Here is a 15,655-nt window from a genome sequence, read left to right as displayed (position 1 = left end):
GAGGCGACTCACAGAGAGGCGACTCACCATGCCTCGCGGGGGCCTGCTCTGCACGTGCCTTCTACACGGTATGCTGCTCACCAGGTGAGCGAGTCAGTGTGTATGTGTGTCAGTGTGTGTGTCAGTGTGTGTGTGTGTCAGTGTGTGTGTGCGAAACGTGGACCCCCCGAATGGAGCATCTTCGCCGGTTAGAAACATTTAGGCTGGCCTGCTTACGATCCATCCTGGGTTTAACCAGACTGGATTGTGTGAGGAGCTCACAAATCCTTGAAAGATCTGGGCAAAGTCCCATCGGTGTGCTCCTCCGACAGGCAAGGCTGCGTTGACTGGGTCATGTAGCCCGCATGCCCAGCCACCGCATGCCCAAACAGCTTCTGTTCGGCCGGATCGAGGGGGCTAAACGGGTGTGGTACGGGCTAGAGAAGAGATGGAGTGATGTGGTACAGGAGGACGTGGAGCTGAGTGGACTTGCCGATGACCGGTACCAGCGGTGTTAAGGTCGGCCTCTGTGGAGGAGGCTCGTGAAGGACGCTACTGGGCAGTTGGAGGCAGTCGCCCTCCAGCAACAACGGACGGCGGAGGAGCGACGCTCACATCAACGAGCGGAGTGCCGGGTGGCTAAAGCACAGCAAGTTGGCACAGTAGGGGGCACAGGTGGTGCATCAGCCAGTCATCTCGGTCATCTCAGTCAGTCGACCCGTGGCACCTGGGTCTGCCCCGTGACCCCTCCTGCCAGCGGGCGTTCGACACTTCACGTGGCCTCAAGGTGCACATAGCCTGGCACAAGCGTCGTGGTGACGTCACCGCCACTTAGTGGTCAGTGTGTGTCAGTGTGTGTGTCAGTGTTTGTCAGTGTGTGTGTCAGTGTGTGTCAGTGTGTGTGTGAGTGTGTGTCAGTGTGTGTGAGTGTGTGTCAGTGTGTCTGTTCGTGTGTGTCAGTGGGGAGCGGTAGTTGTAGCGGTTAGCGCTACGCTGCGCTACGAACCTGGCCACCCGAGTTCGATTCCCACATCAGTGACAATTATCTAACCCGGTACTGGGCCCTCACCTCGGCCGACTCAGCCTCAAATGAGTAGTTGGTGTAGAGGTGTGTAGTAAACATTTCCACTCGGGAGACAAATGCGGCCGGGCGTGGTGCTGGCCACCCACCTCCTCTGTGTGTGCCACAGTGCCGGTAGTCTTCATAGGTGCTGGATTCCAGCAGGGTTATCAAGAAGAGCCCATTGCCGCACACACACAGCGGGTGCTGTGGTGACAAGGGAGATGTTGACTACCTCGCCTGGTATACAGGAGGTCGTGGGTTCGATCCCGACCCTGATGACGCCTGCTGTTGTCTATATGGAGTTTGCGTCTCTCTCTCTCTCATCACGACGGTGGCTATGAGATGTTAACTACCTCGCCTGGTATACAGGAGGTCGTGGGTTCGATCCCGACCCTGATGATGCCTGCTGCTGTCTGTTTGGAGTTTGCGTCTCTCTCTCTCATCACGACGGTGGCTATGAGATGTTAACTACCTGAGCCTCGTACACAGGACGTCGTAGGTTCGATCCCGACCTTGATGACGCCTGCTGCTGTATATTTGGAGTCAGCGTCTCTCTCTCTCTCCCCATGGGGGTCGCGTGGATTTTTCTCCGGGTCCTCCGTTTTTGTTCTCCTCCACATGTAGAATCAACGTCACGAGTATTTAGCCACTTGCTGTACATTTCCCCACGATGATGATGATGATAAAAACCACGCCTTTGAGCTGCTATCATTGTGCGATGGCCAGGTCTGATTTGGAAAAGATCCCTACGGCTCAGTGGGGCAAACAAATATACACAGTGGGGCTTTTCGTTTTCCTTCCACAACGAAGCCAAACATTATGTGGAAATTGAGCCAAGCATCGCAATGCAGGATTATCTTGTTTATACCAAAAAGTATGAAGGGTGTCCTGGACTTTAGTAAATGGCGTTCGGCACTCTTATCGTCATCTCATCATCGTCTTCGCCATCCTCGTCATTTAATACTCACAGATATTTTAAGACCACGTCAACGTACGTGTCTATGAAAAAACAAGAATATTTTCACCCTTATCTTCCTCTGTGCGGTTCCTCTTGTCCAACACTGGTTGAGACTCGGCCCTCAAGAAGGCTGTCTCTGGTGTAGGCCAATCAGTTTGGGACCGTCCATAAATGACGTCACGCGATTTTGGACGATTTTTGACCCCCGCCCCCCCTCGTCACACGGCGTCACAAAAGTCAGACCCCCCCCTCAAATATGACGTCACAAAGCTCTGCCCCCACCCCCAAAACCATATTTCCATTCTGAAAATAAAACATGCTTCAAATCGCTTTAAACTATTGTCATTGTAGTGCGTATTTAATGTGGCGCTGCACTCTGATGTTGTAGTAGTGTTGTTATATCAATCAGTGTTGTTATAACAATTCTATATTTATTGAAAGTTGCGCATTTTGATGTGACGTCACATTTTTCAACCCCCCCCCCCCCACCCTCGTCACACATCGTCACAAATGTCTGACCCCCCCCACCCCCCCAGGTGCGTAACGTCATTTATGGACGGCCCCTTTAAAAAAAGCAATGCCCATATATATATTACCAGGGCAATGTTTGTTTGCATATTCAAGACAAGTCCCGTGTCTGGTTAATGCAGAAATTTGATTCCATGCAAAAGGTTTCATCTATTTGGAGTTTGAACATCTTAACACTGCTGTTTTACTGTCAGTGGGCTTTGCCTGGTAGGGTGGCAATGGTTTAGTTGCATTTGTCAGTGTTTGGGTGATTTGTTTGCCTTTATCGTACTTTGCACTGCTATCGTGTTTTGTGTCTGGGGCTGGGAATCTCAGAACAGAAGAGAGGCTGGGAGATTGTCTGGAACTGGGAATATCAGAGGGGGAGAGAGGCTGGGAAGTTATCTGGAGCTGGGAATATCAGAAGGGGAGAGGCTGGAGATTATCTGGAACTGGGAATATCAGAAGAGTAAAGAGGCTGGGAGATTGTCTGGAACTTGGAATCTCAGAGGGGGAGAGGCTGTGAGATTGTCTGGAGCTGGGAATCTCAGAAGGGGAGAGAGGCTGGGAGATTGTCTGGAACTGGGAATCTCAGAGGGGGAGAGGCTGTGAGATTGTCTGGAGCTGGGAATCTCAGAAGGGAAGAGAGGCTTGGAGATTGTCTGGAGCTGGGAATCTCAGAAAGGGAGAGGCTGGGAGATTGTCTGGAGCTGGGAATCTCAGAAGGGGAGAGAGGCTGGGAGATTGTCTGGAGCTGAGAATCTCAGAAGGGGAGAGAGGCTTGGAGATTGTCTGGAACTGGGAATCTCAGAGGGGGAGAGGCTGGGAGATTGTCTGGAACTGGGAATATCAGAGGGGAGAGGCTGAGAGATTGTCTGGGACTGGGAATCTCAGAAGGGGATTGGCTGGGAGATTATCTAGAGCTGATAATCTGAGAAGGGGAGAGAGGCTGGGAGATTGTCTGGGACTGGGAATCTCAGGAGCGGAGACGTTGGCGAGAGAGACGCGGGTTTGGAATCTGGCCACGAGTCTGCTGCCAAGCCACACGTCGCAGCCGTCAGCGCCGCGTGGGCGCGTCCGAGTCGCAGTCGACGTCAGAGGAGCTCGGGGCGGCAGTGGCCTCGGCGAGCGGTCGAGTGGAGCGGAACGCGTGGGAGACAAAGACTTTTAAACTACTTTTATTGCTGTCAACAGCAACAGCACTGGAGGCGATTCCGATACGAAATACACAAAGTCACAAATAACAAACACTATACATGCAGGTGCTGTGGCGCTAAATGCGTCGCGCAAAAAACACAAAATAAAAGCCACGTTCTAGATTTGAAGCTTTCGTGACTGCAAGGATTCATATTCTTGGGTTTTTCGGTAAAGTCACGTAGGTAAAAAAATAAAATTAATACAAGTAAAATAAAATCAAAAATAGAATAAAAATCACGACGTTTCGGAGGCAACACAAGCTTCCATCTTCAGGAGGAACCGTCACAGCACGCTTGCTGTATCAAGTATTTATTTATAATTTTATTTTTACTTTTATTAATTTAATTTTTATACCTACGTGACTTTACCGAAAAAACCCAAGAATATAAAAGCCACGTGGTGGTCGTGGTGGTCATCGTGCGCGCCACGGCGACGAGCGAGCGCTTCAGAAGGTGAACACGAGGGTGCCGTCCACGCTGGTACAGAGAGAGGGGCTATTCCGGCCCCGCAGCGTTCCAAGAAGACGCGCTGCACATCACCGGCATGTGTGTGGTACATGACGTGCTCCAGCCGGAGCCACGCCTCGAGCAGTCCCCTGAACACTGGAAGAACAAAGCAGGCGTCAGTGTCACTTTGCAGCATCTTTTTCCTTGTTCTGTAACACCGCAAAGAAAGAGGCGAACGCGGTGCGAGCGAGCGGGCAGGGCGGGGCGCGTGGCATTAACCTCCCGAGGTGTCGTCACGACGTCGTCACGGTGCCGTGGTGTCCCTCGGGATCGTGCGGGTAGAGGCGGTGCCGTTCCCTGACGGATACAAGTTTAAGTAGAATAGGTGAGGATGGCCTGACCTACGTAGGTATTCTATGATTGTGTTTTCCAATTCGTGTATTTTTCCAGCATTAACAGCCTTCAAAGTCAGCAATAAAATGGGGCTGTCTCACACCTTATCAACTTGTACTCGTAAAATATGTTAAATCGACACAGGTGGGTGAGTTGGCTCTGGGTTTATGAGATTCGAGTTATCTGTCTCTGGGAAAAGGTCAAATTGAAATTGATGAAACACATTTGATTTTCCATTAATTCAAATATTAAACGTATTTTAAACAAAGTAATTATTTTAAAGAGCACAGAATGCAATTGGTATAGATTTGCGGGGCGAGTGGGGTCTGGGAGCGTGGCATCGGAGTGAGTTCGAGCGAGCGAGGAGCGGAAAGTGGCGAGCGAAGGTGGCCGCTCAATGTGGCTGCTCGGGGTGGAGGGGGGGGGGGGAAGTTTGCTCCGGTGAAGGGGGAGGGGGTATTGAGCACAAGGGGAAACAGAGAGATAGAGAGACAGCAAAGATGATCACAAACCTGTCAACCCCTTATCAGTGCCCTACCTCATTAAGGACCAATTCAGACACTTATCGGTCACCCCCTTATGAATCTCAACGTTCATCCTACAAAGTCCCATCACAAGGGAGAAACACAAACACCTATCCACAAAAATCCCCCAAAATTACGTTACTAACGATATTATGCCCGTATCGAAACGGCTGTACGCTGTAAGGACCTAAAAACCTTAATTTCCCTGCACAAGAATACGGGCTAAACCATATGGGTTGACAGCTATTATTTAATAATTCACAGTCATGTCACAATTCACTTTGGGTCTTTGTGGGTCTGTGGGTCTCTGGGGGTCTCTGTGGGGTCTCTGTGGGGTCTCTGTGGGGTCTTTGTGGGTCTCTGTGGGGTCTCTGTGGGTCTCTGTGGGGTCTCTGTGGGGTCTTTGTGGGTTTCTGTGGGTCTCTATGGGTCTCTGTGGGGTCTCTGTGGGGTCTCTTTGGGGTCTCTGTGAGTCTCTGTGGGTCTTTGTGGGTCTCTGTGGGGTCTCTGTGGGTCTCTGTGGGTCTCTGTTGGGTCTCTGTGGGTCTCTGTATGTTTTGGGCCAACCCATGCCGAACAGGTCCTGGGGGGGGGGGGGGGGTGCGTGGGTGGGGGGGAATTCTAGTTTTTTTGACCATATTTCACCGCCAATGTGCAAGAGGAAAAAAGAAAACCACCGCCAAATCGTTGACACTAAGCCCAGCGGAGTATTTTTTTTTCACGGAGATTCGCGGTTCGACTCCGTCAGGCAGGCCACCCCGGTTTATCACTGTGGCTCTCTTTCTCTCTGTGTCTGTGTGTTTATTTAGAGCATCAGGGGAAGTCACGCGACTTCCGGTTGTGCCGTCTGTCTGTGCTTGCAACACCTCCACGGCGCACTCTTGCTGTGACCTCGCCATCGGTGCGCGTTGCATTTTGTTGTTGTCTTTGTTGTTGTCGTTGTTGCTGTCGTGGTTGTTGTCGTCGTTGTTGCTGTTGTAGTCGTTGTTGTTGTCGTCGTTATTGTCATTGTTGTCGTTCTCGTCCTTGTTGTTGTCGTTGTTATTGTCATTGTTGCTGTCGTCCTTGTTGTTGTGATTGTTGTTGTTGTCGTTGTTCTTGTTGTCGTCGTCGTTGTTGTTGTAGTCGTTGTTGTTATCGTCGTCGTTGTTGCCATTGTTGTTGTCGTCGTTGTCGTTGTTGTTCCAGCCTGGTGGTGCCGCTGCCGGCGGCGGCCGCGTCACAGGCGCTGCCCTTTGACCTGCTGCGAGCGCTGATTGGGAACGCCTCCACCTACAACCACATCAGGCCGGACGCGGACGGTAACGGAGAGACTCGCTCACAATCTGAACGTCATAGGTTATATATATTTGTGTCTGTAGCCTGCTCCCGGTGTACAAAAGAGGATGCGCTATTAAAACAAAAACCGTTATTTTCAAGCGAGAACGCTCACTATTACCGGGGATCGTTTGCAAAATACTTAGCGGTTTTTGTTTCGTTTTGTTCTCAGACACTGGTCTGTCTGTCTGGTCTTGTCTACGTACCCCTACAGAGAGCAGTCTGTCTGTCAGTCATTTGCTAGAAACTCCACCAACGACCAGTCTGTCTGTCTATCATTGTTTAAATACCCCCACCAGAGATCGGTATGTCTATCATTGTCTGAATTCCCCACCAGAGACCCCTCTGTCTAGCGTTGCCTAAAGACCCCCACCAGAGATCCGCCTGTCTGTCTAGCGTTGCCTAAAGACCCCCACCAGAGACCCGCCTGTCTGTCTAGCATTGCCTAAAGACCCCCACCAGAGATCGATCTGCTGGTCACGGAATATTGCAGTTGAAACTGCAAATCACGTAAAGTGAATGACAAACTCCCTTTCCGTCGATGGTTTATCTTACACGATGCAGGTCCTCCCGTGACTGTGAACTGCAGCCTGTACATCACAAGCCTCGGATCCGTTGAAGAAACAACCATGGTGAGAGCTTCTTCGGCGTTGCACGAATATACGTCAACTTCAAGGACAGTGCATATCATTATCAGAGTTGTTTATTTTTGTTTGCATTTTGACTGCTTGTGTTGTGGTTATTGCAAACATGATGCCATGTATAAAGGTGTCAGTTTTTGTACCAGTTTAAAGGGTAAAAACCTATCACTATATTTTGCCACTGGTAAAGGAGGTCTCAGTGTAAATTCTTACCCCGAGCTCTCAATACTCTGATAGTGCGCTGTCTTTGAGTTGTACGCCTTTTGGCGTCATCTGGTCCAACACCAATGGAGACTAGGCTCTAAGAAAAGCTGTCTCGGGTGTGGACCAATCAACTTCAAGGACAGTGCATATCATTATCAGAGTTGTTAATTTTTGTTTGCATTTTGACTGCTTGTGTTGTGGTTATTGCAAACATGATGCCTTGTATAAAGGTGTCAGTTTTTGTACCAGTTTAAAGGGTAAAAACCTATCACTATACATCAGATGTTAGGGTCGGGGTCCCCCGTGTAGCCTCGAAAGGCTACACAGGAAACCTTTGCTTTTGTCTCTTTCATAGGCGCTCCTGCTAATGGCTACTAACAGCACTTGCCCCAACAGTCTGTTGAGAGGCTACACGGGGGACTTTTGCCTTTGTCTCCTTCATAGCTGCTGCTCGCTAACAGCATCTTGCCCCACCAGTCTGTCGAGAGGTTACACGGGGGACCTTTGCATTTGTACTCTTAGTTTTTTCGGTAAAGTCACGTAGGTAAAAAATTAAATAATAAAAACATTTTCTTTTTTATTTCATTTTTTACCTACGTGACTTTACCGAAAAAACTAAGAGTATGAATCCTTGCAGTCATGAAAGCTTCAAAGCTAGAACTTTGCATTTGTCTTCGTCTCCTTGCCGCCCACCGCCCACCGCCCAAAGGACTACACGGTGACCCTGTTCCTGCGCCATTGGTGGAACGACGAGCGGCTCGCCTTCACGGGCGCCACACGCCTCGGCTGGCTCGACCTGAGCCCCGAGGTGGCCACGTCCGTCTGGAAGCCCGACGCGTACTTCTCCAACGAGAAGAGCGCCGCCCTGCACATGGTCACCGCCGAAAACATGATGCTGCGAGTCTTCGCCAACGGGGACGTCTTTTACTCCGTCAGGTCCGCCTGGCACCCCTTCAAACCACCAGCCAATGGAATTATTTTTTCCCCACTGGCACAACCGAGCCGTGCCGGGGCCGACTTGGCCCGGGTGATGGCTATGGAGGTGCAGGGTGGTTGGTTGGTGGTGGTGGCGTGGATTTTTTTCTGGGTCCCTCCGGTTTTGACCCCCTCCCGTCATCCCCCCACCTCTACATTTAGGAACGTGACTTTAGATTAGTTAAACTAAACTTCAGGGACTCCTCTAACCCGAACATTAAGGGGGGTTCGTAAGTGCGGGTTGCATTCGTAAGTGCGGGTAGCATTCATAAGTGCAGGTGGCGTTCGTAAGTGCGAGTGGTGTTCATAAGTGAGGGTCGTTCGTACGTGTGGTTCGTTCGTAAGTGAGGGTCGTGCGTAAGTGAGGGTTGTGTGTAAGTGCTGGTGGTGTTCGTAAGTGAGGGTCATGCGTAAGTGAGGGTTGTGTGTAAGTGAGGGTCGTTCATAAGTGCAGTTCGTTCGTGAGTAAAGGTCGTACGTAAGTGAAGTTCGTGCGTAAGTGCGGTTCTTGCATAAGTGAGGGTCGTGCATAAGTTCCTTAATAGGTGCGGGGTGTTCGTAAGTGCGGGTGGTGATGACGATGCTATTGTTGTTGTTGCTGCTGCTAATGATGGTGATGACGATGCTGTTGTTGCTGCTGCCGATGATGATGACGGTGATGACGATGCTGATGATGATGGTGATGACGATGATGAAGCTCGTAATGCTGCTAATTCTGATCATTTATCATGATGCTGCTGCTGTTGATGACTATCTCGCAGGCTGTCTCTGACTTTAGACTGCCCGATGAATCTTCGCCAATTCCCTGTCGACGTGGTGAAGTGCAGCATATACCTGGAGAGCTGTGAGTGACTCCTCCATGTCGTCACCCGAGCCTGCAAGCGATTCATTTTTCTCATCCTCCCACCCTTCACCCTCAAACACTCCACTGATGCGGCTTTGGAATCAACTGCGCGGCGCAAGCCTGAGTTGAGAGGTCAAGAGGCCTGTGTTGAGAGGTCAAAAGGCCTGAGTTGAGAGGCCAAGAGGCCTGAGTTGAAAGGTCAAGATGCCTGAGATGAGGGGCCAAGAGGCCTGAGTTGAGAGGTCAAGATGCCTGAGTTGAGAGGTCAAGATGCCTGAGTTGAGAGGTCAAGAGGCCTGAGATGAGATGTCAAGATGCCTGAGTTGAGAGGTCAAGATGCCTGAGTTGAGAGGTCAAGAGGCCTGAGTTGAGAGTTCAAGATGCCTGAGTTGAGAGGTCAAGAGGCCTGAGTTGAGAGGTCAAGAGGCCTGAGATGAGATGTCAAGATGCCTGAGTTGAGAGGTCAAGATGCCTAAGTTGAGAGGTCAAGATGCCTGAGTTGAGAGGTCAAGATGCCTGAAGGCGTCCTCTGATCTAATACAGTTTTGACACTAGTCTCAAAAGAACTGTCTATGGTGTGAACCAATCAGTTTTAAAGACAATGCATATATCAACAGAGTATGTTTTTTGTTTGCATCCTGACCACAAGTATTGTGGTTAATGCAGACATGATTCATTGTAAAAGGTTTCAGTTTGGTGTTTAAACATCTTAACACCTGTTTTGTTGCCAGAAAAAAGGGGGAAACCTATTCTCATAATACATTATTGTTCTCATTATTGTGAAGACAATTATATCAGAGCCACCCGAATGCTTTCCCCCGTCTTCTCTTGAGCGTCGCAGACAGCATGTCGACCAGAGATATCGTGTTCCGGTGGAGCTTGGAGAATCCTGTGGAGTACAGCGACCAGATCACCATGCCCGAGTTCAAGCTAGGAGACAAAACCCTGCATGAGGACTGCACCAAGAACTTCAGCACCGGTGGGTTGGAGGCACTCACCTTCACTCACTGAGCACTCCACGTGAGAATCACCTCCTCCTCAACCACCAATACCACTTCCTCCTTCTCTGTCTCCTCCTTCTCCTATACCACAACCACCTCCATTCCCTCATCCTCCACGTCCTCCTCATTATTATTAGTTCTGATTTCCCGAGGTGTGTCCTGAAGATTCTTGATGCAGTTTTCCTGGGATTCGTCATGTAATTTGGGCACCACGGTGGCTAGGAGATGTTAACTACCTAGTTTGGTATACAGAAGGTTGTGGGTTTAATCCCCACCCTGACGCCTGCTGTATATTTGGGGTTTGTATGTCTCTCTCCTCGTGGTTGCGTGGATTTTTCTCCGGGTCCTCCGATTTTCCCCTCCACACTTAGAAACACGCCTTCAGAGTATTTCGCTGATATGCATTTTCACACGATGATAAGAGGCGTCGTTGAGCTATCGCTTGTGATAGCCAGGTCGCTTCTGAAAAAAATCCACATAGCTCAGTTGCGCCTTACCTGGTAAAAAAATAAAATTGTTTATAGTTTATTTTAACCCATTTCTGAATTTGTCTGTGAGGATTGCTTTCCGTGTTCTTGACACGGTAATGATGGAACGGCGCGTTCAAAACCTGCAGCACGTGACGATTTAATTTGTTTCATGGAAGGTTTGGGTGGTTTGTTGCAGAGCTTTGTGGTTCTCAGCCCATGGGTCCGCCCCCGGTTAATGCCACGGGTGTGAAACACCTTCACAATGCGAAGCCAGGATTTTCAGATAGGGGGGGAAATCCCTCCAGCAATGAAAAATGATAGGAGTTGTTAGTAAGTAAGGACTTGTCCCTTGCTTTTTATTCGACGCGTGTGCCGCGATGACGCATTCATCGATCGAGGGTTGAATTCGAACCGTGTGTGATCGGCATCGCGCTCGCTGAAGGTGAATGCCTTCAGGGAAGTCGTGAACTGTATACGCAACTGCGCACAATTCTGTGAGTCACTTATAACTGCTTTGCCATGACTGATTGCCAATTATGGACTCAGACTATTGTCTTTTGATCTCATAGAGTCTCTGGCACGCAATAATATGCTACACAGTGGCAGTGGGGGTCGCAAAATGCCGATTTATTACTAATAAACCCCAATGATCCGATCGATATTAGGGATTTCGATCGGATCATTGGGGGGGGAGGTGCCACCTTCAACATAACTCAATGGGATTCCTGAAGTCTCACAGATTATGATATATTCAACGAGGAGGCTATGGGTGTGCCGGCGTTACCTTTCAAATAAATTTTTTTAAAATTTAATGACTCAGTTGGGAAACACAAAGGAAGTGTGACCCCCCCCCCCCCATAATTGTGACATTTTAGAAGGGCCCTCCTGAAAATGTCTCGCGACTCGGACAATGCAAGGAGGCAAACCAAACAAAACAAGTCAATATCAGGGCCATGTTTAAAGACAAATTCAGGAGTCGTTAGTTTTTTTTGTATCTAGCTCGGGTTAGCTTACACGCTAATCTTGGAGCATGAGCCAACTGTTAATGGCAAACCCAAGCCTGCATTACAGCTTGCTAATGAATACGATCACGGAGGGAAGAGACGGCGAGGTGCCGAGCCTCATAGCACAGGATCGGAATCCGTTTTTGTCCTGGAGGGGGAGGATGAGGGGGAGTCTCAGCATCCCACTGGCGACAAGCCAGCCAGGAAAGTGAATGAGATTTTTTCTTCTTTTCACATCACCTTCTGCGTGACTTCACTTCGCCCCAGGCAACTTCACGTGCATCCGTGCGACGTTCTCCCTGCGCCGCAAGATTGGCTACTACATGTTCCAGATCTACATCCCCACCCTGCTCATCGTAATTATCTCGTGGGCTGCCTTCTGGGTGAACATGGAGTCGGCGCCGGCACGCGTCGCGCTAGGCATGACCACGATCCTCACCATGACCACGCAGAGCAGCGGCTCGCGAACCTTCTTGCCCAAGGTGACTGCAGTGATCATCACGTGGCCACCACAGTGACCACCACATGGCCACTCGTAACCATCGTAGTAACCAACAAGTGGCTACCACGTGACGACCACAGTTATGACCACATGACCATCAAGTGGCCACCACGTGGTCACCATAGTGACGACCATATGACCATCAAGTGGTCACCATAGTGACCACCACATGACTATCATGTGATCACCAGGTGATCACCACGCGGCCACTACATGGATGATATGATTTTGCTTTGGCAACCTTTGCTCTGATTTTGATTGGCGTCATTGTCGTATCTACTTTATTATACGCCAATGTTTTTTTGTTTGTTAATTTATCTGACCCGCATCACTCTTCCAAGTGAGACTCCTATCCTGGTCAATTGGATTTAGGCAGAAGCTAAATCATCCAAAATACAGTACAGCACACCGGTGTGTTGGAGAGCAAAGTCCACAATCCGAGGTATGCTGTACTAGCAACGAATTGGAATGTTCTGTTTACGTGACAAACCTTACTAATTGGCTGTGTCGGGTGGTGGCAGGTTTAACGACACATTTATATATTTTCGCGATCTAACCCAAAAAACCTGTATTATGGATGATATTGGTCGCGAAAGCCTATGTGTTAAACATAAGCTAAGTCAGCTGCGATTTTAAGACCTCACGTTATGAGGGGCCACGAAATACGGAAAAAAATTCTACAAAGCGTCAAGTTCGTATATAATATTGGAGTGCCGTGGTGTCAATATATTATCTACCTCGCCGGGTATACAGGAGGCCGTGGGATCCATCCAGACCTTGACTCCTGCTATATATTTGGAGTTTGCGTGTCTCTCTCCCCATGGTCGTGTAGATTTTTCTCCAGGTTCTCCAGGTTTTTCCCCTCCATATTTAGAATCAACAGCACACGTTTAGAGAGTATTTGGCTGCTGTAAATTTCCAAGTGATGATAAGCCACTTTGTTGGGCTGTCATTTGTGATAGCCAGTGGGTCGCTTCTAAAAAAGAGCTACATAGCTCAGTGGGGCCTTACACCCGCTTAATATTAATAGTTGTTTTAGTTTCGTTTAAGTTTACCATAATCAGCTGAAAAATAAAGGAGATGTGGGAGAAATACTCTCTGCAATGGTTATGTTAAAATGTACAGACATTCCTCGATGGGGCCTCTTAACATAGGTTAGGAGCCCCCAGATTTGGTGATAATCGGGCCCTGGGTTAAAGAGAAAGAACCCTGAAACCTCCTCTCACACAGCTGTCGTACGCCACTGCGATGGATGTGTGGATGACTGCCTGCATGGTCTTCGTATTCGCCGCCTTCCTCGAGTACATCGCCGTCACCTACGCGCTCACTAACGGCCACGACCTCCTCCTCAAGCTCGCCGAGTGCAAGGTTCGTTATGAGTTCTCAGACACAGTTTGCGGATCGCAATAAGACTGGCCTAAAGGCCCAAAAGCCTAAAGGCCCAAAAGCCTAAAGGCCCAAAGGTCTAAAGCAGGCATGTCCAAAGCCAATCACGGCCCGCGGTCAGATTTCATACGGCCCGCAGCTTCGGTCTTATAATGTGTTATTTATGGCTCGCTAGCTCTGTCAGAATAAATAAATAATTCCTCCTTTCGCCACACGGTGGCAGCACCATTCTAGTGCTCTCTGGCTCTGCATCCGTGCCGCGAACCCTTCTCGAATCATTTCTGCCATGGCGACTGCAAAATAAAAGTTGACATTGAGGGTCGCCGCTTTAATGGCAGCTGGACAAAAGCAGGTTTCCAGAAATGCGGTCATTCGCTAAGAAAATGCTGAGCTTATTCGGCTCCACATATTTGTGTGAGCAAACATTCTCAGTCATGAACTTAAACAAGAACCGATTGAGGTCAAGGATTAGTGACTCCCACTTGCGTGACATTTTACGCATCTCAACCACTGCCCTCAAGCCAGACCTGGTCTCTTTCCTGAAATCTATATCTCAGTATCACCCTTCTCATTAGTGTCAGCAAGTTATCTGTTGCTTTATCAATCTGAAATTTAGTGTTTTGAACGGTAACATCTTTCAATATTAACAGTGAAAAGCCTAAAGCACACTAATGCACTTGGACTTATGGCACTTGTTTGATTAAACTCTTGAATATGATTTGGTTATAACTGTTGATGTTATGTACCTGTAGATGTGACACAAACTATTGCTTTCTGAAAGATCTTGTAAAAGACAAGGGCAAAACTCACTTGTTATAAAGATTAATGATAACAGACCAATTTGCATACTTATAACTCGTGTTTAAAATGTTCATGAGGCACAGATATTTAACTCATGGAAATTTAAGGTATTCTATACAGTTTGTTCAATGTTACCTGACTGAATGAAAGGCAGAATTGTGTTTTTAGAGTTGTTCACGTCTGCCTGAGTGGCTTATATTTGGTTACATTGTCAGTTGAAAAATAACAATGAAAATTGTTTTATAACAGTGTGTATTTTCAAGTAACTTTTGTGGTTTAAAAAATGTCAGAATGAACTATTGGCCCCCGGGCATCTTCACTTTATCAAATTTGGCCCTCTTTGCAAAAAGTTTGGACACCCCTGGTCAAAAAGGGCAAAAAGCCTAAAGGTTCAAAGGCCTAAAGGCCCAAACATCCAAAGGCACCAAAACGTTAAGCGGCCCGTAACAACAACAACGATAAGAGTGATATCGAATTGCTACATTAGGTTGTGAGAATTGCCATTAAACTCGCCCGTTATGTTGAGCTGAAACATTCGTAAACGTACAAATGTATGTAGGTTGAACTTCTTTCGCACCACTGTACGTAGCCAACCGCGCTGCTAATCAGAGGTTTTGTGCGGGGGGGGGGGATGACAACAACACTAAACACAAAAAGCAGTTCTAAAGAAATTCGTTTGTCAATCTAGGTGATTTAAAAGTGTATAGCTCCCAGTGGCTTACTTATATCGGAAGGAACAGCATTCTAGATGGCCGCAGAAATGCATCAGAAAGCACCGTGCGATACGGTGACCATCGTCTTTGTTTGATGGCTAATTGGAGCATTATTAAATGCTTGTGTAGTGAAACTATGGCTGTTAGTAAACTAAACTATTTTCATTTTATCAGGTAAGACCACACTGAGCAATGTAGCTCGTTTTCAGAAGCGACCTGGCCACAAATGATCGCTCAACGAAGTGGCTTATCGTGTGGAAATGCTTAGCAGCCAAATACTCTAAACACGTGATGTTGATTCTAAATTTGGAGAGAAAAACTGGAGGACCTGGAGAAAAGGCCACGCAATCACCACGGGGAGAGAAAATACGGAAACTCTAAATATACAAATGCCGTTCAGGGAACGGGCTCGAACCCCCGAGCCTCCTGTATATCAGGCGAGGTAGTTAACATCTCCCTAGCCTCCCCCCCCATCATGATCATCTCTCTCTCCGTGATGCAGGAGGAGGAGGCGGAGGTCGACAAGAAGACAAAGAAGAAGACGGAGTTTGGAGAGAAAGTTTCCTCCCTGGCTCAGGGCATTGACAACGTCTCCCGTGTGTTCTTCCCCATCTGCTTCCTCTTCTTCAACCTCCTCTACTGGTCTATCCTGCTCGTGGTGCTCAGCGAGGGCGAGGAGTAAAACGGCAATAGACTAAGGGGAATAGACTAAAGGGGATTGACTATGGGG

The 15,655-nt window shown here is 48.5% G+C and overlaps 1 protein-coding gene across 1 annotated transcript; it reads left to right on the top strand.

The window, feature by feature from the left end:
* LOC133339639 (glycine receptor subunit alpha-2-like) lies at positions 1-15,655 on the top strand. Its single transcript, XM_061547790.1, has 9 exons — positions 1-84; positions 6,256-6,368; positions 6,949-7,016; positions 7,939-8,165; positions 8,966-9,048; positions 9,890-10,027; positions 11,791-12,005; positions 13,256-13,393; positions 15,428-15,655. Exons 1-9 carry the CDS (start codon positions 29-31, stop codon positions 15,605-15,607), a joined length of 1,218 nt encoding a protein of 405 aa, XP_061403774.1. The 5' UTR covers positions 1-28; the 3' UTR covers positions 15,608-15,655.

Source organism: Lethenteron reissneri, unplaced genomic scaffold (assembly GCF_015708825.2).
Source record: "Lethenteron reissneri isolate LAM-NWPU_2019-01 unplaced genomic scaffold, ASM1570882v1 scaffold_1938, whole genome shotgun sequence".
Taxonomy (NCBI): domain Eukaryota; kingdom Metazoa; phylum Chordata; class Hyperoartia; order Petromyzontiformes; family Petromyzontidae; genus Lethenteron; species Lethenteron reissneri.
This window is presented reverse-complemented; position numbering and strand designations above follow the sequence as displayed.

Excerpts from the sequence above, each read along its gene's own strand:
- LOC133339639 (XM_061547790.1), top strand. The coding sequence starts at position 29 with ATGCCTCGCGGGGGCCTGCTCTGCACGTGCCTTCTACACGGTATGCTG. Across the intron at positions 9,049-9,889 it reads CAGCATATACCTGGAGAGCT|ACAGCATGTCGACCAGAGAT; the intron begins GTGAGTGACTCC and ends TGAGCGTCGCAG. Across the intron at positions 10,028-11,790 it reads CACCAAGAACTTCAGCACCG|GCAACTTCACGTGCATCCGT; the intron begins GTGGGTTGGAGG and ends ACTTCGCCCCAG.